The 22,422-nt window shown below is 37.4% G+C and overlaps 1 protein-coding gene across 1 annotated transcript in view; it reads left to right on the forward strand.

Annotated features, from left to right (window-relative positions):
* The window catches only part of TRIM24 (tripartite motif containing 24), a 94,335-nt gene that overhangs the window by 59,060 nt on the left and 12,853 nt on the right, over positions 1-22,422 (forward strand). The window contains exons 3-12 of the mRNA XM_009333047.1: positions 4,783-4,930; positions 7,274-7,406; positions 8,733-8,849; positions 10,008-10,122; positions 10,820-10,966; positions 13,671-13,788; positions 17,204-17,469; positions 18,111-18,275; positions 19,867-20,046; positions 21,884-22,019. Coding sequence (XP_009331322.1) covers positions 4,783-4,930; positions 7,274-7,406; positions 8,733-8,849; positions 10,008-10,122; positions 10,820-10,966; positions 13,671-13,788; positions 17,204-17,469; positions 18,111-18,275; positions 19,867-20,046; positions 21,884-22,019 — 1,525 coding nt within the window. The remainder of the gene's footprint in view (positions 1-4,782; positions 4,931-7,273; positions 7,407-8,732; positions 8,850-10,007; positions 10,123-10,819; positions 10,967-13,670; positions 13,789-17,203; positions 17,470-18,110; positions 18,276-19,866; positions 20,047-21,883; positions 22,020-22,422) is intronic.

The raw sequence follows: 22,422 nt of genomic DNA on the forward strand, positions 1-22,422 counted from the left end.
CTAGTGTAAGCATTACCTAGCAACAACTAAAACATTGGTGCGTTATCAACTTTGTTCTCATCCTAAATCCAAACCACAGCACTGTACCAGCTACTAGGAAGGAAATTAACTCTATCCCTGCCGAAACCAGGACATGGGGTGAGAAAAATAACTGGAACTCATTAAAGTGCCAGGCATCTATCTAAAATCACGTTTACCTTATCTGAGCCTGATTTTGGCAGTTCAGTACCCTACGTACATAGCTGTGCTTTCTAGCAATTACTACTGAAAACTTCAGGAGCAAAAGAAGTAAGCATAAAGAAAGTGTAAAACTCCCTAGTATATGTTCCACAAGGGCTTTCCTGGCTAGCATTAAGAAGAACATTAAGGATTTTGTGCTGGCTATTAGCATAGGAAGCTTTCCAGAAGAAAAGAGACTAATGGGAAATGCAGTTGTGATCTTCCTGAAAGTAATCATTGTAGGTTGTGGGCAACTAGGACACAAATATTTCGAAAGAGGAGATCCTTTATAATTTTTTTTCACATTATGATTTATTGAAAGACTTGGCAAAATTATTGGATGCTGAAGAGAAGTTTGAAAATAAAAATCAGTTATACTTAATTCATAAGAGTGAGCGAAAAGGAGCTTCAAACCAAAGAGATGTTACTGAAGCAAATGCTAAATTTGAATAAGACTAAAGGGTAGACACGTGAGGGAAATTTAGGAACTTAACAGAAGGAAATTGTTTAATGCGTGTGCAAAGCCATGAAAGTGAAAATGAGAAGTGTGAGACTGATGAGAAGAGAAGATCATAGTGATAACTTTGATCTTGCTGCAGCATATTGAGCCTGTAGTGCATTTTAGTCTAGGTCCTAATTCTCATAGCTCCTGTGTCCAAAAGAGAACACGTGTAAAATTAGTGTAAAATTATTTTTGATAGTAAGAACACTTTCTGTATCTTTACCAGTTACTGACCTGAGAGTTTTAAATGTTGTAGTAGGAACGAAGAACAGTTGGACTTTATGTGAGGTATTGGGAATTTAGTAACAAAAGAAGGCTTGAGTTTAGATCTGGATACTGAGACAGCAGGTCTGACTGGCATAATAGAGCGATTAATGAGAGCAATTTAGAACAAAAATTTTCTCTAGTTTTGTATGGTGCCAGAGTAGCCACTATGTATTCTTTCAAAGGAGAACTAGTATGCTAAATAACTTATGAAAGCTGTAGCTGTGGCCAAAACGTCTTTGAAAGCCACTGGTTTAGGGCAGTGAGTAATAGACGCAAGAATGGTTTTGTTGTGCTTCGAAGAGAGGCAGCTGTTGATGGGATGTTGGGCAAAGGAGGATATGTTGATTAGGGTTTAGGGTTTATGCATTTTGAGGTATCAGCATGTGGTTCATATTTAGAATTGCATATAGGCGAGAATGTTGCAAAAGACGGGTGCTGTCTTTGATGATCGATATTTTTTGGATCCAGTAGGGGAAACCACTGCATCTAGTTTACACTGGTGAAGTTTGGAACATTAGTTCACTGACTATTCCTCTGGATTACTTTTCTCTCTTCCTTCGAAACTCGGAAACCTTTGCTTGCTTATTTAATCTCTTTAATACTCAAGGTACCTTTAATTGGAAGAGTGGTTAGTTACTACAGTAGCTGAGAAGACAGCTCTATTACCTCAACTCTTGCATGTAAATCTGTTTTTAAGTAAACAAACAAGCTTTTACAACAGAAAAAATACTACTTACATGCTGAGTAATTTCAGCTTTCATTAAATTTGAATGAAGGCTGAATGAAGACTTCCCGGGGTTATAAATACTAAAACTAGTAACTGAATTAAATATAATTACAAGGAAAACTCAATTAAAAATAAATATCTGTCTAACCAGGATAAAGACTTACAGGTTAACTAGGGAGAGTTTTCTTTGAAATCACTGAAGCACTGCTTGTATGAGTCACAAAAATAAGAGTGAAATAAGTTTTAGGTTTTGTAAGAGTATAGCAAACACTTGCAGTAATTGTAGTTCCATGTACTTTAGCTATACGACATATTCTAATAACTAGGAGTTCTAGAAAAATCCAAGCTGTATCTGAAAATGAGTATTTCAAATAAGAAGTAGATAGCAGCAAATCTAGCTTCTACCTAGAAGGCATAACTAGTTTGACAGCACGAGTTGTGATGTCTATGAAAAATTCTAGAAATCTGTCTGTCTTCCACTTGGTGGCTTTGAAGAGTTATAAAGTTAGAATATATATTTTTGGACTACAAAGGAGGAGTTTCAGTTCATTTGGCAGCACCTGATTATTGGTTATCGATTCACAATCTTCATCCCATTCCAACTATAGCAGGTCAAACCAGTTGAGAAAACCTAAAGCATATTGAAAAAAGAAAATAGACAAAGATCTTGGAATCTAGGAGGAACGAATAACTTCTGAAATCCTTTGAACTTACTTAAATGCCCTGGCATGTAGCAAGTTTATCTGCCTAAGTTTGCTAAAGGTGACCTGGAAAGGCTGTTGTGGATTTTTTTGTTGTTGCTGTTGGTTTTTTTTTTTTAAATTGAGTTCCTGCTTTTTTCTTTTTGTTTTTTGTCTTTGTTTTGCTTCTTTGACTTAAAGAATGCCTGAAACACTTTTTTTTGTTGTTGTTTTTTCTTTTGCTTATTTTGTTTTCACTATTGAGTTTTTTACACTAGAAAAACAAATATCCAATCTCTTATTCTCTACTGCAATTTGCAAAAACACCTCTGGGTATCTGGGAGCATAGCACGGTGATACGTCTCTGGCAACAAGACTGATCTGAAAACTTCTTTCTCATCCTGCAGTAGTTCACTGCCCAGTCAGCAGTGCTGATGTAACTGATCCTTGGGCTACAATGATGTAATCAATCCGGTTTTACACCACAGGCTTGCAGAGGGTTGCGTTGGCACACCTGAGGAGGCAAAGGAGAAGGGAGTGAATTTCTTTGATGGGAGTTCCTGCCAGAGAAAAAAGTAACATTGAAGTAATGCCTCAGTGATACTTGCTTGTTCTAAATTTTTTTTCAAGAAGCTGTGCTGAGTCCTTAAGAATACTTCTTTTTTTGCAAAATGTCATTGAGATTACGGGTTAAGAGCAAGTAAAAATTTTCAATTTCCTGCTTACAATTCACTTGCTTTAATTGCTTTACTTCCATTTTCTTGCCTTTTTTTATGATGTCCTGACTTTGATATTTCTCCCTAGTCAACTAGTCTGGATAGGACTATGATTTTTATTGTTAAGAGAAGAAGGGGAGGAAGAAGAAAAACCAAGCAGAAGATGATAAAATTTTAAGAAGATTTTTAAAAATAAAACTTTCAGGCCTCCTTTTTGTAAAGAAACAGAAAAAGGGGCACAAGCCCGATTTTTTCCTCCTTTGCAGGTCACCTTTAATGAAAAGGAACTGCTTCAAACTCCAAGTGACAACAAGAGGGGTCAACAACCCTTGTGTTGTAACTTCATTTCTCAGAAGATATTTGCTTTGAGAGGCAACATGATCCAGAAGAATAAGCACAGCACTGGGAATCTGGAACTCCTATGTTCAAATTCCAGTTGTCAGTAACTTGCTTTGTGGCCTAAGGCAAGTTTTGTGCTAATCTTCCTCTTTTTTTTGAAGGGGAAACTGGGACATAGTTCTACATATATATTATCTATCTGCATAGGATATAAATATTTGCTTCCTCTTTAACTTAATCTATATTTATCTTGTGAGGGTGCAGAAGTTGGATTTTTTTTTAATCAAACTGAAAACTAAACTAAAATTAAAATTTTCTCCTTGTTGCTCCTGCTAGCAGAATTCTGTCCATGGGATCTGTAGGATATAGCAATCTTCAGATGTCTTGAGGCTTTTGTTTGCAGCAGTGCTAAACGTTGATAGAAACGGATGGTAGTCACCTAAACAAGTATCTGCATAAGCATGTTCATTATTTTTACCACGAAAAACCCCTTGAAGGTATGACTACAGATGTATTGTAAAGGAGGAGTTAAAAATTAAATGTTATGAACATGTGAAGTGGTGGTGTCCATCATTCATAGTTTCCAACCTGTTGTTCAAATTGTGAGTCCGTAGGAATTTTTTCTTGTGTATATATTGACTCTGTGCAGAGAGGTTTTGGTCTGCTATTGGGTTTGTTTTCCTTAATTAATTTTTTTTTTCTAGCTCTCTTGGATATAGTCCAAAGAGCCCCAGGAATTAACAGGCCACAGTTTGAAATTATGCATTGGTTGCAAATCTGTTCTAGGGTAGCTTTACTGATAAGCTTAACTGGAATGCTGTCTTTAAGTGGTGATGCAGAGATTCTTGAGAAGAACCCTGCTGTTCAATACTTTGTGAACCCCTCTGTTCACTACTGTGTGTAGTTCTGAAACTCTAAGCAGGTGAACAGAAACCAAAATCAAAGCTTCTGTGTGAAATGAGGGAGGCGTCTAAAACCGGAGCAGTGCTGATTGTGTTCTGTCTTTAGTAAATATTTCACAAGAGCATATTGTATGTAGTAAACATTATATGGCTTCTAAGTGTGCAGTGTCAGGCAGAAAGTAATGGTTTGACTTCTATCATGTCAGGCAAAGGTTTTAGAGTAACACTGATAAAATGACCACTTTCTTTGAAAAGTCACATTCAATTACTTTTGTGCAGTTATTTATAGTGTTCCTGTACCTCAGGCAGTTTTCCGTTCTCATTTCACAGTTTTCAGAAAACTGTGAAAGTGCACTGATTGTATATGAACAATAGCTTGTATGTATATTCCACATTTCTTTTAACAGCTACCTTTTCTTCCTCATGTCAGGTCTGCACAAGCTGTGAAGACAATGCAGAAGCTAATGGTTTTTGTGTGGAATGTGTAGAATGGTTGTGCAAGACCTGCATCAGAGCTCACCAGAGGGTTAAATTCACAAAGGATCATACAGTAAGACAGAAAGAGGAAGTATCTCCAGGTAACATACTTGATTTATGATTTCACAAAGAATGTGTGTTTGCATTGGAAAACTGTATTAAACCACCACATTTCTTTTTAAAGTGATAAATTTCAAAAATTCTATTCCTTAATCCTAGTAAATGTAAAAGGACAGGTTCATTATGATATAACCCTTTGGTGCATATGAATTAGTGGGACTATGTTATTTTTCTGGTTGGTAATGGATATGTTTTAATAGTTTCCTGCCTCCCAGTGACTTATTTCAATTTCACCGCTGAAGGCTGCAACCATTTTAACCAATTCTGGTGTTTCTTTGGCTACTCTCCTTCTAAGTGGATCTCTTAAACGATCTAGCTAACAAAAGAGAAAACTTTATTTTAAGCATTAGATGCATTAGAACATAGGTACTGAAAAGGGAGGCTTTGTCATGGCTGGGGGTATGACAGCCGTTTTTCTGTCAGGTTTTCTGTCAGATATGCTGCATAGTGGTAAGAAACCCTACAGATTGGTATTTCGTATGATTTTTATGCAAAGTGTTTTAAACCAATAAATAAACATAGATTTTATCTTTCACCCGGAACGATTGCAAATTATTGTCTAGACTTTAGAGATCAGCTGCAGAAAATACTTCTTTATGCATTTGGCTCCTCTAGTTTTTCTAGAGGTCTAACAAATGGTTTATATGAACTTTATTGTTGTATACCGCAGCAAAAGGAGCACTAATAGATTACATTTTTTCAGCACTCTGATAATAAAGCATGCTCTGTTAGCAATAAAGTGTGCCAGAATTCACGTTTTAGCTAAGAATATTTAAGTTTGACATGTTTTGCCTTAGAAATTAAAGGGAAGTGTGTTATGAATTGGGGTGTTTTTCCTCAGTAAGATCTATGATAATTCAGGTTGGAAGGGACCTCAGGAGATCATCTAGTCCAACCTCCTGCTTAAAGCAGTCAGCTATGAAATCAGATCAAGTTGCTCAGGGCTTTATCCATTTGGGCCTTTAGAACCAACAATGATGGACGTGGTGTACAGTACAGCCTCTCTGAGAAATCTTGACCATTCTCATGGTAAAAAAGATTGTACTTTTATTCAGTGAGAACCTCTTTTGTTTCAGTTTATGCCTATTGTGTCTTGTCTTTTTTAGTGACATTGTAGGACAATTATAAACATAATAGGATGCTGACAAACATTCCACTGGTTCTAATAAGTCCATTGGACTTGCATGATTTATCTTGTAAATATATAAATTATTTTTATAAATTATTATATATTACTATAAATAGATGTATTGTAATATATATTTATTTTCATTCCACCATATCTAGTCCTGTGAATTTTCTATCTAATGTGGGCTTTCACTTCTGTGATCTTTATTGCTCAAAGGGTAGCTTCCAGTATGATACTTTGGAGAGATATACTATATTTTGAATCCCACTTTCAGATGTGGTTAATCGAAGGGGAATACTGAGTGTACTTTCAGGAGGGGACAAAAGCAGTAGATAAGTGTCTGACTGTTATACTGAATGTGGCTTGGTGGTAGGAATGCTCTCTGTGCATTCAGGCCTCCTCCGTGTCTGCTGGTCATTTTCAAAGAATTTTGACTGAAAGATACAGATCTGAAAATAACTTCTTCCAGGTTTCATGAAAATAAGTAAATGAATGGGTATGGAAAAGAGACTTTATTGATCTGCAGTGATGGGCTGCAGTGTGAAGCCAGTTTTCTTTACAGGCCATATAATCCTCATGAACTCAGTGTCCAACCTAACTCATAAGAAATTAGGCTTTGTTGGTTAAATTGTTTAAATAACAGATTTCGTTTCTATCATCTGGTGGTGTTTCCTATGCTCTTTGGTATTTGCTCACTATAAACTGCAGTGAGACCTCTCACCCTTAGAATGGGGTCCTGAAGGGAAGTTAGTAACTTCTGGTTATTATATTCTGTATGTTTTACACTTTTGAATGGCTGTGTCTTGATATCCTCAAACCCCCTTTCAGCCATTTGACTGAGAAAGAAGACAGAGCAACGAATTAAGTCAGCAGTCTCTTCATTTCCATTTAAGAAAGGAACTTGCTGGTTGTGCAGTGTCTTTTGCAACTGCAACAGTACTGGCTAATCCTTTTGTAAATAGTTTTGTGGGCCTTAATAAGTTACGGTAAAATAGGTTCTAGACATTTTCCGTGAAAGAGGGTGTTGATCAAGAGTGAGGCACTGCAGTTGGAGCTTACAGCTGTTATATTCTTTATTAGGTGGCCTTATACACGCTTCTAGCATCTAGGTGAGGAATATGGTAAGGAAAAACAGGAGAATGCAAATCTTTAATCATTTCAAGAGACTGGACTGACATCTTCCTTTATTCAACAGAGGCAGTTGGTGTGACCAGTCAGCGACCTGTGTTTTGCCCTTACCACAAAAAGGAGCAGTTGAAGTTGTATTGTGAAACCTGTGACAAGTTGACCTGCCGAGACTGTCAGTTACTAGAACACAAAGAGCACAGGTATCGAAACCAAGTGTATGTTTTATGCTACTCACTTATAGGAAGATAGCTGGAAGTTGATTGTAGCTCTGGCTGTATGGAATACAGTCAGGTGAAAAAAGTGCAAAATAAAATTTGCTGCTTGGAAATGAAGTCCACAAATAAACAGGGATTGTATTCAAAAGAGTGTGGCTGGTGAGTGTGTGATAGGTTTTATTCTAAACTAATTCTTCTGGTTTTTAATTTGGTGACTTAAGCACAAGACCCTTCTTCACTGTCAAGTTATTTAGATAGAATTTGTTCTATGCAGCTCTTCAGAGAGTCCTTAGAAAGCACAGGGGCTGTGTTATGCAACTGTACACTTATGTGTAATTTCTCCATTTGTCCTTCAACAAGCTGATTATATAACGGAACATTACCAAACAGTTTCAGAACAGAGCAAATGGGCATTTTTTTCCACGAAGAGCCCTTTAAAAGGAAGAGTAAACTTAAAGTTTGGCTACACTGTACTTTGAGAATACTATTTATAACACTCACATCTTTGGGTTGCTGTTCTTTGGTCATCTCTTACTGGCCACAGAAGCTGAAAAGCAGGATTATATACAACTTCTGAGTACAAGACAATAATCTTGCTGGCTAATGCATGCAGTAATGGTCTGGGACAGATGTATTTTTAGGTTAAATATTAATATGCTCACTATACCTGATGCAACCGCCCAAAGAACTCGCTTGCCTGACCAGGCGAACATCAATAGGTGGAGAAGTGTTGGCCACTGTTGCTCGTTGGAGTAGGCTAAACCTTGCTCTTGGGGAGTTGCAGTCTTCCTCTTCAATTGCTCCTTTTCTTAGGATTTGTATCCCTTTCAGAATGTTCCACCTCTTTCCTGCCCCTTCCCCACCCCCGCCCCGCCCTTGTTGATGATTTCACTTCCTTGATTTAAAAAGTTGCTGACTTCTGACTCGGCGATCTCTCTTCTTTCTTCTGTTTCTACATCCTTATTTTGCATGAAGTAATAGCTTACATGCACTTTCACTTACAAAGTGATGGCTACAGCACATTAATTTTTCTTTTGCTAAAATTGGGCTATGGTCATGCAGTATCCCTTCATATTTATGAAAATCATAATACTGAAAACATAAAAATTACGGGAAATGTACTATAAATTCAGATATACTATAAATTAAATATATCAGCATTTTCTGACCTATACTTCCATGAGGACAGTTAAATTCTGAACTTGAGCAGAAGCTTTCTTCAATTAAAGCAGTCTTTTGTAAGGCACTCTGCTTTTTAGCAAGTATATTACACCTTTTGCATGTGTAAATACTCACTGTTATTTACTACAGGTACCAGTTTATAGAAGAAGCTTTTCAAAACCAGAAAGTGATCATTGAGACACTAATCACCAAATTGATGGAGAAGACTAAGTACATAAAATATACAGGGAAGCAGATCCAAAACAGGTATGTATCAGATTTTGAGGTTAAAACTGACACAGAGGGCAACTTTATATACACTGTAATTTCTTGAAATGTTTAGATTAGTGCATTTTGTACCTCTCTGCTTTTATCCTTCCAGAAAGAGAAATTCTAAAATCATCAGTTTGCCATAGTGACTGTTGCCTGTTTAACATGCTTGGGTGTGTTAGGTAACTCTTCTGCTCAGCCTGTCGACTTAATGGGCAGCAATAGCTTGGGTGCCACAAAACTTATGCAATGAATACTGTAGAAGACAAGTCTTACATTCTTCCCCACCATCAGCACACTTATTTTCTTAGTGTAGATCCCTCTTAGAAAGTGAAAGGTTATGACTCACTTTTTCATAATGATTGTGACACATATTTGAAGATTTATGTAATACTTTTTGCTTGGGGCTTTATTCACTCGGTACTACAATCATAGGAGAAAAATAAATCTGTAAAATGTGTGCTGCAGTAGGCCTTTGTAACTGCTCCTTCAGCAGAGTTCAAAGGCAGTACCCAGGAAGATTCAACACAGTATGGGATGCTGAGTGCAACTTGAACTCTTCCTCTCTCTTTGCCTGTCTTTGAGGATGGTGGAGATGGAAAAAACCAGCAGACACCCTTCTCTTCTTTTGCTGCATCTAAGTGGTTATTCTCCCTTGCATCTTAGCAGTAGTGGTTTTCACAATGTAAGATTATGCTTTGCTGTTACGAGTTTGAGCACTATTGTTGAAATAGCTAAATTAGAAAATCTATTTATTATTTTTGTTTCTGGCGTGCCATTCTGCCTTAGATGGAAATTAAACAGTTTTGATTGCCATGGACCGTTCCAGAAATGTGCCGAACAATTAAAAATCAAGAATTTAATTACAATGAGCATTTAATTTTTATCAGTGGCAGATGTCAGTAATTTTACAGACTGATGGCATTAGAATTTGCCACCAGTTAATTTTATCATAGGTCACTGGTACTTGCTCTTTCTATTTCTCCCAGTAATTTTCCTGACTATAAGTATCTGATGGTATATGTATTAATTGGTGCATGTGACCAAGAAATATTGTAGTCTCAGCAACAGAGTAGAGGGTTTTTTTTTTTAATACTGTTTGGAGGGTGGGTTTGTGAGCTAAAGAACATTATTTTCTCTACTGTCTATTTACAGAATTCTTGAAGTGAATCAGAATCAAAAGCAGGTGGAACAGGATATTAAAGTTGCCATATTTACACTGATGGTAGAAATAAATAAAAAGGGAAAAGCTCTGCTGCATCAGTTGGAGGTAATTTCATTTCTATCATAAGAAACAAAAATGTCAGTCTTAATATTTTTTTGTGTGGATTCGCATTAAAATAAAATCAATTTCTAGCATCAGCCACCTGTGCATGTCCTATCGCAATTCCAAAGTGGAGAGATGTCCCACACAAGCCATTTGAGCAAGTGGGTTTTGGGGGGAGGAGGGTTTGGTTTTTGGGGGGTGGTGGTTGTTGTTGTTGTTGTTTTGTTTGTAATTATTATCTGTGTTCCCTGCTTTGTGAATCAGGGCTGTCTCTGAGCTCAGTTTCTTTCTCCATGCTTTTGCAAGTCATAATTCTATGCATCATGCATGAAAAGTCTTTCCATCAGAATTTTTCATAAATTCAGCAATCCAATATCAAATCAAAGGAGAGAATTGTCTAGAATGGATATCTGGAAAAATATTACCTCCAATTTTGTTTTAAAAAGTGTGCGTGTGTATAGAGAGGCACATACATATATGAAAATGTGTCATAAGAGGAAATGGGAATCGGCACAGAAAGTCCCAATGTCTTGACAAATGTATACTGACTTTTCTGTTTGATAGCTGCAGTCAGGGGGCAGGGGTGCTTTTTAGAAGAGCTAAGTGAAACCACTTGATCATTGTGAATTACAAATATGAAAGCTGATGCCTGTTAACTGTAAATTGAACCTTTTAACTGGAACTGCTTTTCTACTTGCAGACCCTGGCAAAAGAGCATCGGATGAAACTTCTGCAGCAGCAACAGGAAGTGGCAGGTCTCTCTAAACAGCTGGAACACGTCATGAATTTTTCCAAATGGGCAGTTTCCAGTGGGAGCAGCACAGCACTACTGTACAGCAAACGCTTGGTAAGGTTAGGAAGATAGCTCTCTCCATTTACTTAGAGACTATAGTTAAGGCAGATACGCACACACGCGCTTGTCAGTAACACTAGGGAATTAGACTTTGTAATGACTTTCTACAAATTGGAATATTTGTATATAATTTTTCATGGTTTTCTCTTAAACATAAATACAGAATGTTTCTAATAATTTAGCTCTGTGGTCATGGTTCTGTCCTGTTACACTACCATAGAATTGCTGTAGATCTGCAGAAGTAGGAACAACTCCTTTTCTCTGGGATGAAAACCATGAAGCCATGAAACACCAGGAAAATTGTTGCGTGTCCTACATCATCACTGAGGTTCTTTTCAGTACTTGTTACAGCTTCTGAGTTCAGAGAAAGATGGTATTTATCACAGAGTCTGATATCCAGCATTTTAATGTAAAAATTAATGTATTGCTTTGTTCTGTCAGACTCATTTTTCATTAAAAGTCTTCAAAAATTGATAAAAATGAAGCTGAGACTTTTGCTTGTCCATGCAACAGTTATGAAACTAAATATTTCAATGCTATAATGACACTTGAGACCACATGCACTCAGATCTTGCTAAGCTGACTGCTCACCATGAACAGAAGTCCTAAAAAACTTGAAATGAAAAGCAAACAAAAAGCTGCTCATGATTTGTCCAGAGGTTACTAGATTGCCACAGATTTCTGTCATCAGGCTAGTACAATGTTGAGGAAAGAAGCTAGATCCTTTTTTTCCAATCCCTATAACTGGATAACAACGTTTTTTCTTTATTTTCTCATTGCTTGGTTGAGAACCTACTGGGGGGGTTCTGGGGGTTTTTTGTTTGTTTGGGGGTTTGTTGTTTTTTGGTGGTGGTTTTTTTTTTGGTACCCATTAAAATGCTGCATGCTATAGCAGATAGTGGAATATTACTTGGTTTTATCAACTTACTTCAAGTAGTTAAATTCATTTGGCCTGCCTTATACTGCCTCAGCAAGTAATATTTTTTTAATTGAATAGAGAAAAAGGGCATCAAACTGAGTCATGTTGTTTACAATTGCTTAGTGTTGCCGCAAAGACTTCTCTTATGTGAGTAAGAAAACAGCTATGTTGCCAGCGCCTTAATCTTATAAACATTATGCAGTTGAAGAAAAAGACCATCTAGCCCATAAAGCCTCAGAAAATGAGAAATACTTTTCAAAAGAACAGATGAACTTTTTGCTGAAAGTTGGTGTTATCCGGGAGTTGAGTAGCTAACCTGTCTGTGGACATCTGGAAAATCATCACTGTTCCTGAACAGTGATGCATAGAGGAGCATGTGAGGCTTCTGCTCCGGCATGTCCAGCCACTTGAAACTAGGAGGGAAGAATGCCCAGCAGACTTACATGCAGAGTTACAGCTAGGAGGCAACGTCTGTACTTCAGGGAGACAGCACACTAAACAGTTTGCAAGAAGACATCAGTTTCCCAGCCTAGTCCTCTAGCACGAACAAAACACTGGTAGCTACCACTATATTACTGACAGGAGGTAACTAGTCTAATCATGAGTTTATCTACAATGTGTGTGTGTGCCCAATAGAAGGAATATATGGAGCAAACTATGACAAGAACTGTGTGCCACCAGTATTGGTGATAGGACAAAAGGCTAGAATTTCTATAGTGTAGTATACTTGATCCTGGCAGTGTACACAGAAATCCTAGGAAATCTATATTCAAAATAGTAGTGCACTTAAAATTTTCCATGGTCATTAAAAAAACCTTAAGTCTTGCTAAATGTTTTTTGTATCTGGTCTAAAACTGACCTGCCTAAATTGAAAGAAAAAACTTGTAAACTGGAAGCTCTTATAAAATTCCTATGTAAAAGATAACTAGTATCATTTCAAACAGGTAAGATGATTTTGCCAAGTATGTCTCTTGAACTTTTCCAGGAAATAATCAATTATTCAAGAAAAATAAGTGATGAACTCTTAAGTTTTTTCTGTATCTGCTGTGTGTTATTCTAAAATTAGTGCCTGTGTTAGATATTTCTAGTGAAACAACTGCAAGAAAATACTTTCTTTCTAGGAACTAGATAAATACTGAGTGTTTGATATAGTATTCTGCTTGTGTAACATAATCATAGTCCAGTCCTTTGGAACCAAGGAGTTGGAAGAGTCTGAGAATATCTGTGAATCTGAGAGTTTTCAAAGACAAAGTTTATAAAATCTATTCTTTGACTCTCTGAAGAAAACTTAAATTTATTACAAAGGAAAATTCCGTGTGATGATGTTTGTTGCCAAAAGGATAAGATATTTTTCTTTGAAAGAAAAATGAATGAAAAATGAATAGGTTTGGGGGGAAAAAACCCAACAATGGTTATGTAAATCTGTACTTCACTTGCAGGTAGTTCAAGTCATTGAATGTAATGACCAAGTTTGTGGGAGGATATGTATTTCTACCAGGGAGAAGAATTCATTTTTTTTAGGCTATAGTTGATTGCTTTTTAAAACTGGTTTAGGAATAAGGGAAAGATGTTAAGAATACTTCTTTTATTTGTAGCTTGGACAAATTTCTCTATCTTTCACCTCAATTCTCTAGGGGCTTGTTCACGTTTTTTTGTTGTTGTTTTTGGGGGTTTTTTGGTTGGTTGATTTGTTGGTTGGGGTTTTTTAAGACTTTTTATGCTGTTTGGATCCATGGCTCTGGCCCCAGAGAAAAAAATCTTGTTTTGTTCCTGTTCTAGATTACATATCGACTACGTTACCTTCTCCGAGCAAGGTGTGATGCTTCACCAGTGACTAACAATACCATCCAGTTTCACTGTGATCCTAGCTTCTGGGCTCAAAATATTTTCAATCTAGGTATGATAAAGTTTTATTAGCCCTTTGGCGTCTTGATCCTATTTTGAAAGCAGCTTTCTTTTTGTGAAGGTAAATAGCCTCCACACTAGTAATTTCTTGGTCTACTTTGCTAGGTTTATTTCCTTACCTGTAGAAGACATTTAAAGTGCATTGTATGGGGAAAAAGTATTATTTATGAATACTTAAAATGAAGTATTAACAAACTTACCTTGCTTGAATGGTACGTGTGATGGTGAAAATAGCAGCTTTCAGTTTCCTGAGCAATACATGTGCCTTCTGGCTTCTGAAACAAGGAACACAATCTATAACCCTACTTCACATCCTAAGAAAGGATTCCAGAAGTCAGTCTCATTCTGCATCTTCCAGCCCTTTCTTCTACTCCAATCCCATTTTCCTGAGCTGAAACCTGTGGCAGCAGCATAATACATGTTCAGGAACCCCCATTTGCTCCCTTGTCATGCTGAACAATAAGCCTTTGAGAACTGAGATGAAGAAAAGGGGAGAATGCCAAAGAAAAACAGAACAAGAGGGAAGAGAACACTACTGTTTGACAGTTATCTGGCTTTTAGATTGTCTTTCCTGAAGTTGTGGGGTGGAATTCAGGAGAAAGCATGTTTTTAACAGAGTTGCAAATATACTTCATCTTCATTATCCTAATAGATTTTGATCTAGTCTCCAAACTGGTCTTTACGTTTTTTTCTTACAGCTGTAAGTTGCTGGGGTTTTATGATACTGGTGAATCCCAGAACCTGGAAGCTTTGCAGGTAGCCTGCTTGCGTGATTGCCTGAAAGCCTGAGTTTAATGGAGATAAGCATCCTAGGAACTCATCAGCTTAGGAGCAGGAATTAAGGCTTAAGGGTCTTTTTAGGATTTTGACTGCTGTCATGCTTCCTTTCTCTCTCCACTGTTAGCTTGATGGGCATTTTTTGTTTTTCTGTCATGCAGAATGCTTTGTGAGATACCTTTGGGACCTTTTCTGCCTTTCATCAGAAAGTGCAGTCAGCTCTACAAATGTACAGAGGTGCAAATACATGTTTCTCTACAAAGGCAGAGAAAGAAAGTGTTATGGCAGTGCTTTAAAGTGAACAAGCTCCTTTTCCCACACACCAGGACACGGGATGGTAGCAGGGAAATTCTCCAAGTTCCTTCTTTGTAAATTATTTTCTTTGGGAAAGGAGTCAAAAGTGAACCTCTTGTTTCCAGAAACGAACTGTCAAGCTGTGTGGTGATAACTGTGAACTGCCGCTAAACTGACATGATGCTTGTTAAGAGGGTTTTTTTTCTTGCATTTGGTTTTGAGGCTCTTTTTTGTTATTTGTTTATTTAATGAACCATTGAACTGCTGAAATATGTTCCTTTAAATTATGAAAAGTGCTACAATAGAAATGGCACTTGTGTAGATCAGCATAGGAGTTCTTGTAACAGTTTATCTATTTAAGTGATAGATAAAACCAGATCACCTTTATGTGTATGGTTTCAGAAATAGCAACCTTTAGGCTGTTACATTTATGATCAGACATGTTCAATTTCTTTAGATAAACCAGATTTAAGAACCACTGAAGGAAAAATAAAATATTTTTCTAATATTTTAAGTCTAAGTAAAGAAACACGTTACTCTGGGAATGGCTTGAATTTTAGTCAGGCTGCATGTTGCTGACAGTGTGATAGCATCTGTACGCTAATAGGATAGCTCTCATGGATTTCAGAATGTATTAAGAAAATAAAATACAACATTTAAAGTGTTTTAATTCCACAAATTGTATGATAACCCATATTTTTTTAGAATAATGTAAGGGAATAATTCTCTGTAGTACCTTTGGGTAAGTAGCTTTATACCACAGATGTTAAGTCTGGAAAGACTTTTGAAGATGTAATTAGACTCGGAGAGAACAGAATAAAAATGCGGTATGGGTTTGACAGTTGATTGTAGCACAGTCGATACCATTCTTTGTCAAGGTAATTCCTTTTCTAGAGAAAGAAAATAAAACAGATCTATTTTGACTGTAGTGAAATACTTCATACAGCCATATATGGGAAACAGTATTATTCATCTGCATTTTTCTCTGCTCACTGTATGGGAAGCATTGACTAGACCTGTTACAGGCTTAATAAAGGGTATTAAGCAATAGATTGGTAGGGTTTTTCCATTTTGTTTATTTAATATTTTTGTTAACAGTTGATGTGGTAGAATCGTAATTAAAATGTATGCAACACCAAAATTACCAAGTGTCAATATGAAAATAGTGTTGTTGATGTTAGCTTTCTGCCCGGCTCTGCGCTACGGTATGTTGGCTGGCCTAGACTCCCTCTGTGTCTAGATAGGGGACTATAATGGTGCTACTTGCATAGCTTCTCAGCTCTTGGGATGAAAAAGAGGAATACAAAATGCAAGAAGTTTCCTCCTCCTTCAGATAATCGACCCCAGAATGAGCCAGGCTAGACTGCACAGGATCCACAGAGGCTGATGGATATGAGGAGAGAAGTGGCAGAGGGTGATTTCAAGTCCTGCTGTAACAGGGGTTGTCAAACTGTCATGTGGTGTACCCAGCTCATGAGGTGAACTCTCCTGGGACGCAGCCCTAAATCTCTGGGAGAGAAGGGAGTATGAGGTGTCTATCCCCTACTTGTATGGAAAAGCTGTTGTGCAACCTTCCACAGATTGTTGGCATTTTTTAACTCTCGGTCTTGAACCATAACTTACAAAGAAAGTGCCTTTGTCTTTTCCTGTACAAACAGTGTGCTATTCCCTTGAAGCAAATCGAACTCTCTTCTAGTTGGAATTCATCTTTTTTGGATGTGGTAGCCAGAATTTTACATGACAGTTTCATGTAATCATTCTATATATCTCTTCAGATAACATCTCTCACCCAGCATTAGTGTCTAAAAGTTACCTGTCTAGTCAAATTTCCTTCTAAGTCAGTGGAGAGAGATAAAACATCTCCTGGAGGTGCCTATCACATCCTAGAATTGGTGGTGTGTAGCAACTGAGAGTATCGTTTGAGTATTCCATGGTGTGGACTCAGAGGCCAGAAAGAATCACAATACCTTTAAGTATTATGATACAGTTAAATCTCTTTATCAGACGATTGGATCAGGATGCTCTTTCCCATTTAAATTTTGCTCGCTTGCTCTTCTGGAGAGGCCAGGACACCTTCCTAGGAGAATCCACCATATAGAGGAGGCTGCAGCACAAGACGGTTTGCTAGTTTTTCCTTTTTCGCGTTATAAAATGCAAACATTTTACTGCATGGAAACAAACAAAATAAATGGAGTCCTCTATCTCGTCTTTATCCGTTCTTTACATGACAATAATGAATGATGACCTGATGGTATAAGGGGAACTAATTGTGAAAAATAGCGTTTCTGCTAGCTGCAATATTTTGGTATTAATTTTATTTATTTTGTTTAAACCAGGTTCTTTGGTAATTGAAGATAAAGAAACCCCACCACATATGCCCAAGAGCCCTGTCATGGAAACAAACTTACAGCCACCAGGCAGCTTACCTTCAAACCAGCTGTCTAAGTTCCCAACGCAGATAAGCTTAGCTCAGCTCCGACTCCAGCACATGCAGCAGCAGGTCATGGCTCAGAGACAGCAAGCTCAACGCAGAGCAGGTCCAGTAGGTTTACCAAATCCAAGAATTCCGGGAGCCGTGCAACAACATCCTGCTTCTCATCAGGTAAGTTATGACTGTTTCCAGAGAAGACTCTCTTTACTTTCTCCTTCAGTGCCATGGAAAAAAAGAAAGAGAAGGAAAAAGAAAGAAATTATGTCTAGATACGTAACTTCAGATAGCTTCATCTTTAGCGCATGGCTGTGTAAACGGGTTAGGGAACATTTTCTTTACTGAGAATTGAATGGGCATTTTAAACTTGTCTGGCAGAATGTGTGGTAGCACTCAGCCTATTTTTATTCAGAAAAAAAAATCATACGGTATCCAACCGTATATAGTGCTGTGCTACATATTTTGTATTTTTGTCAAATGATTAAAAAGTGAATCTGTCATTAATTTTTTTCCAAGGCTTTTTTGCATAAAACTGTGATTCTCCCATATAACCTTCAAAGTTGGAAATAACTGTCACTGGCTCTTGTAATGTATCTGCATTTATTATATCAGAATAATTCAAATCCATCTACTAGGTTTTGGGTTTAATACTGAAAAATAATGTTTTGAGTGATCATTTAGATAAATGGTGTGGTACTGTTTATTTGCATCTAATTTGTTAAGAGTTTCAGAAGTTTAAAAGGGCCACTCGGTAAAAATTTCTGGAACATTGGATAGATACCAGGTAACTTGCAGAATTGTTTGTTTTCATTCAGGCACCTCCACGCTTGATTCATTTTCAGAATCATAGCCCCAAGTCCAACGGTTCAGCTCTTCCTGCACAACAGATGAGATTTCCACAAAATCAGAACCTCCCAAGGCAAGCAATAAAGCCCAACCCCTTGCAAATGGCATTCTTGGCACAGCAAGCTATAAAACAGGTAGAGTTTCTTTCCCTTTTCACTCGCGATGTAGAAATAAAACATCAAATGTGCTTTATATCATCTTACTTTTATATTATGTTTCTAGAGTGCTTTTCATTTAGAACAGAGACTGCATTTTTCTCGATGACAAGATACCCACAGTTTTCTCAATGAGATAACTGTCAAGCTTCTTTCATTTTGACAGTTCTAAGCAGCTGAAGCATTATGGAAGTGAGCCACTGTGTGTGCTATGAGTGTGTTTCATTCTCTTGTTTGCTATTACTGTCGTTTCTGGCCACTTGTGCAAAACTTAACATAGCCATGTTCTGCACACTACAGTCAGTGAATAGACAGAATAGAAAATCCCACTATTTAGCTAAATGTTAGTGACTTCACTAGGAAGCAGGTAAAAGCTTGACTAAAAAGCTATAGCTGCCACCATTCTCCAGAGTGTGCCAAATCTGAACTTTTACGGATGAGGAGACAAAAGAAAGTCCGCAACTGTGGGACCTCTGCTGAGTAAGACTGACCAATACCCGACTGATCAATACCCAACTGATCAGCAGTTGATCTGGGGCAGAAGCAAACACTTCAGATGTTTTCTGGATGTTCAGGAAGGCCAATCTTTACTAAAAAGCATATTAACATATGAGTTGTTAGGTATGTGGAAGGAAAGAGAAAATCATGGCACTAGAGGTAAGCAGGGAAGAATCAAATGAATCTGACCTGTGACCTGAGAAGTGGAGTAATACCATTCATGTTTGCAATGCTTATGATGTCAGAGAACTAATTCCAAATAAATTGAAGAAAGTTGTACAATATCTAAGAGAACTTGTAGTGACAAAAACTAAGTCACTTCTATTCTGCGCCTCTGAAAAGAAGATTGGCCTGGCTGCAAGCCTTTCTTTCAAGTGTTTTCATTATCTAGTAATGTCTTTCTGAAACTAGAAACCAGTAAATAGAATTACTGCCTAAAAAGGAATTGGGCAGAGTCAAATTTTGCCTACGGTTATCATGAAATTCCATTAAAGTCATTGAAAACTGCATATGTCTAAATGAGAAAGAAATTTAGTCTGACTTGACTGTGCACTTCATATCATGGTATTAAATGTATATGCGGGTGGAGATCCAGTCAGCGTTTCAAATTCTTAATCACTTTAAGTTGTTAAAGGAAGCACAACATCAAATACTTGATGACGTCCAAGTGACACTATACCTATTTACTTAATAAAGCACTGGAGCAGTTGTGCATTCAGCCGATTATCTGTAATGCTTTTATTTCACTACAACTGTTAACATTTCTCCCACAACACTGTCAATGCAGCATGAAATATTAATAGATAGTTACCATTGAGATACAGCTTTGAATTTAAGGATTCACATTCATTTCTTCTATTCATAGTTTTGAACTACTTGTCGTCTTCACTTGTCTTGTAAGATTGGTTCTTGAAATTAGATAACTTCAGAGTGAATCAGGATTTTATGTTCGAATTCAGCTTACTGAACTAAGCTGCTTGTTCAACTGCTGAGTTAGAACCAGTATATGCAGTAGATGTGATCTCTTGAAAAAAATAATACTGAATTGTGGGTTATTGTCTTTTCTTTCTAGTGGCAGATCGGTAGTGGACAAACTTCAGCTGCCCTTTCAACTGCAAGCAGCACAACATCTACTCCATCCAGCCCCACAGTCACTAGTGCTCTAGGATGTGATGGGAAGACATGTGGTCCCCCTGTGATAGATTTGAGTTCTCCAGTGGGTAGCTCCTACAATCTACCATCTCTTCCTGATGTAAGTGTAACATAAGAGCAATGTTTTATGGATTCTATTTTAAAGTAAGTCTTAATGTTTGTGAGAAGTGGAAACCTTTTAGACTGAAATTCTTGCTCTGTTTGTCAAAATGAGACAGTTCCAGAAAACAGCGATGCAGGTTTGTCTACCTGTTGCTGGCAATATTCAGAAATGTTCTGGGAAACAGCAGTTAAAAATAGCATTGCGGGTTGTAACTGTAATTGGACTTGTTTATTTGGATGCTGCATATTTTCCCCCGACCCTCCATAATGATACTAACAAAAATGAATTAGCTTAGCTTTCGTTTACCACTGTCCATAGATAGCACTGGTTTGCTGATGGTATTTCTGGTAAATTTTTTACTTTTTAAAAATATGTTTTTAACTCATTGAAAGGGCTATCTTGGGTAGGTATCAATTGTTGGTATACTGGATATATTTCTTATATCTTTTCCTTTTGGTGGTACTTTTCTTCATATGTCCTCTAACATGCCTGTGAGCCAGTGATAGAAGGAGCGTCATAAGACCATGTTTTCTTAAGCTTCTAAACTTCTCTTTCACAGTTTCTTCTGATTGGTACATGTTTGTCAGAGGTCCACATTACAGCTGTTGAATTTTAGTCAGTTGACTTTATTTTTTCAAATAACTGCCGAGCCTATTTTTGTGGTCTAAGGTTTGTAGATATCTGAAACGTCATGGTTTTCTAGTCATAACTTGCTGTTACTCCCTGTTTCTCCCACCTGTCTTTTGTTCTCACCAATAAACTCTCAGATAAGTGTTCTATTTTTTAAATAGAGTACGTAGAGTACAGAATCACAGTACCTGTCGGGCTTAAAAGGTGAACTACACAACATGATCATAAAACTACTGAGTCTGTGAGACATTTTAGCATATTGATTTTTGTGCACAGTATTATTATGAACTCTTGTATATGGTTAAGTTTATGCTATTAAGATACATGGCCCAAATCACTGTAAATATGCTGACCTAGCAGGGGCCTCTGCATTCACTTTGGATAAGTCTAGCTTATAAATAGAAATTTCAGTGGTCAATGCAGTGGATACCTCACAAATCCACTGGTATCTGGATAATGGAGAAAACTGATAGCAAGGTGACCTATTTTCTTATCAGACATGATCTTATGTATTGCAAAAAACCTAACATTTCAAAAGTTATTTTGCTTTATCAAACCAGAATGCGTGATTTTTACAGAAAGTTAGAATGGTAAACCGGGAGCCCCTAAAACAGAGTTCAGTTGTCTGGCCTGGGCTGTGGGTGGAAAGAACAAGTGTTGGTTTGCTGTTTGCATTTTGAGTCAATATGCATGGCCCCTGCCCAGAAGGCATGTGGGAGAGATGGAATTGAGTGTCCTTTGAGGTTCTTCCAGTCCTGTTAAACACTAGTGGATTAATGGGTAGTTTGTGTATTGCTTATTATCTTTTTTAGAATATGTAACATGAGCATGTCAAAAGAAGGTGTGGAGATAAAAATTCATCTCTTAGTTCAATGTGTGAAAACTACCTGTCTGATGTAAGCCTTCTCTGTAGCTGATGGAGAAAAATTGGCACTTACAGAATCTTCTGATCTTAAAATGAAGCGCTGTCTGGATTTGGCCATTTCTTTTCTCTTTAGAGAAAGCAAGATGACCTGTTTTAAAGTAACCACCTCACTTTTTGGATCGCTAAAGTTAGGTGAATTGCATTTTGGTCTTCACCTTCAAAATAACAGTATGGCAGAGGCGTGGGGTGGTTTTTTGTTGTTTTTGGGGGGGGGTTGTTGTGGGGCTTTTCTCCCCCCTCCCAACACTAACTGCTTCCCCTCTCTTCACCACCTTTTAGATTGATTGTTCAGGAAACATCACACTGGATAATGTTGTAAGGAAGGATGGCACTGCAGAGCAGAATCAGCCAAAACCCCCTTCGAACAGAACTGTGCAGTCACCAAATTCATCGGTACCATCGCCAGGCCTCTCGGGTAATTGGAACATGGTGCAATCTTCTGTTTAAGTGGTCTAATGGAAAAATCTAATGTGACACTGTTAACACTGATATCAGAATTGGTTACTTCTATTTTATATCAAAGATGAGAAATATGAAAACGAAAGCAAAGTTGTAGAAACCCTAGTAGGAGTTGAAGTTCAGAAAATGTTTTAGCATTGTCAACAAAGGTAAGTGGCCAGATCTTAAAAACGTGGAGAGAAAAACATAGTATATTTTCATAGAATCATAGAATCATTAAGGTTGGAAGAGACCTCCAAGATCGAGTCCAACCGTCAACCCAACACCACCATGCCTACTAAACCATGTCCCTAAGCGCCTCATCTACCCGTCTTTTAAATACTTCCAGGGATGGTGACTCAACCACTTCCCTGGGCAGC

This window comes from Pygoscelis adeliae, unplaced genomic scaffold (genome assembly GCF_000699105.1).
Source record: "Pygoscelis adeliae isolate BGI_AS28 unplaced genomic scaffold, ASM69910v1 Scaffold38, whole genome shotgun sequence".
Lineage (NCBI taxonomy): Eukaryota > Metazoa > Chordata > Aves > Sphenisciformes > Spheniscidae > Pygoscelis > Pygoscelis adeliae.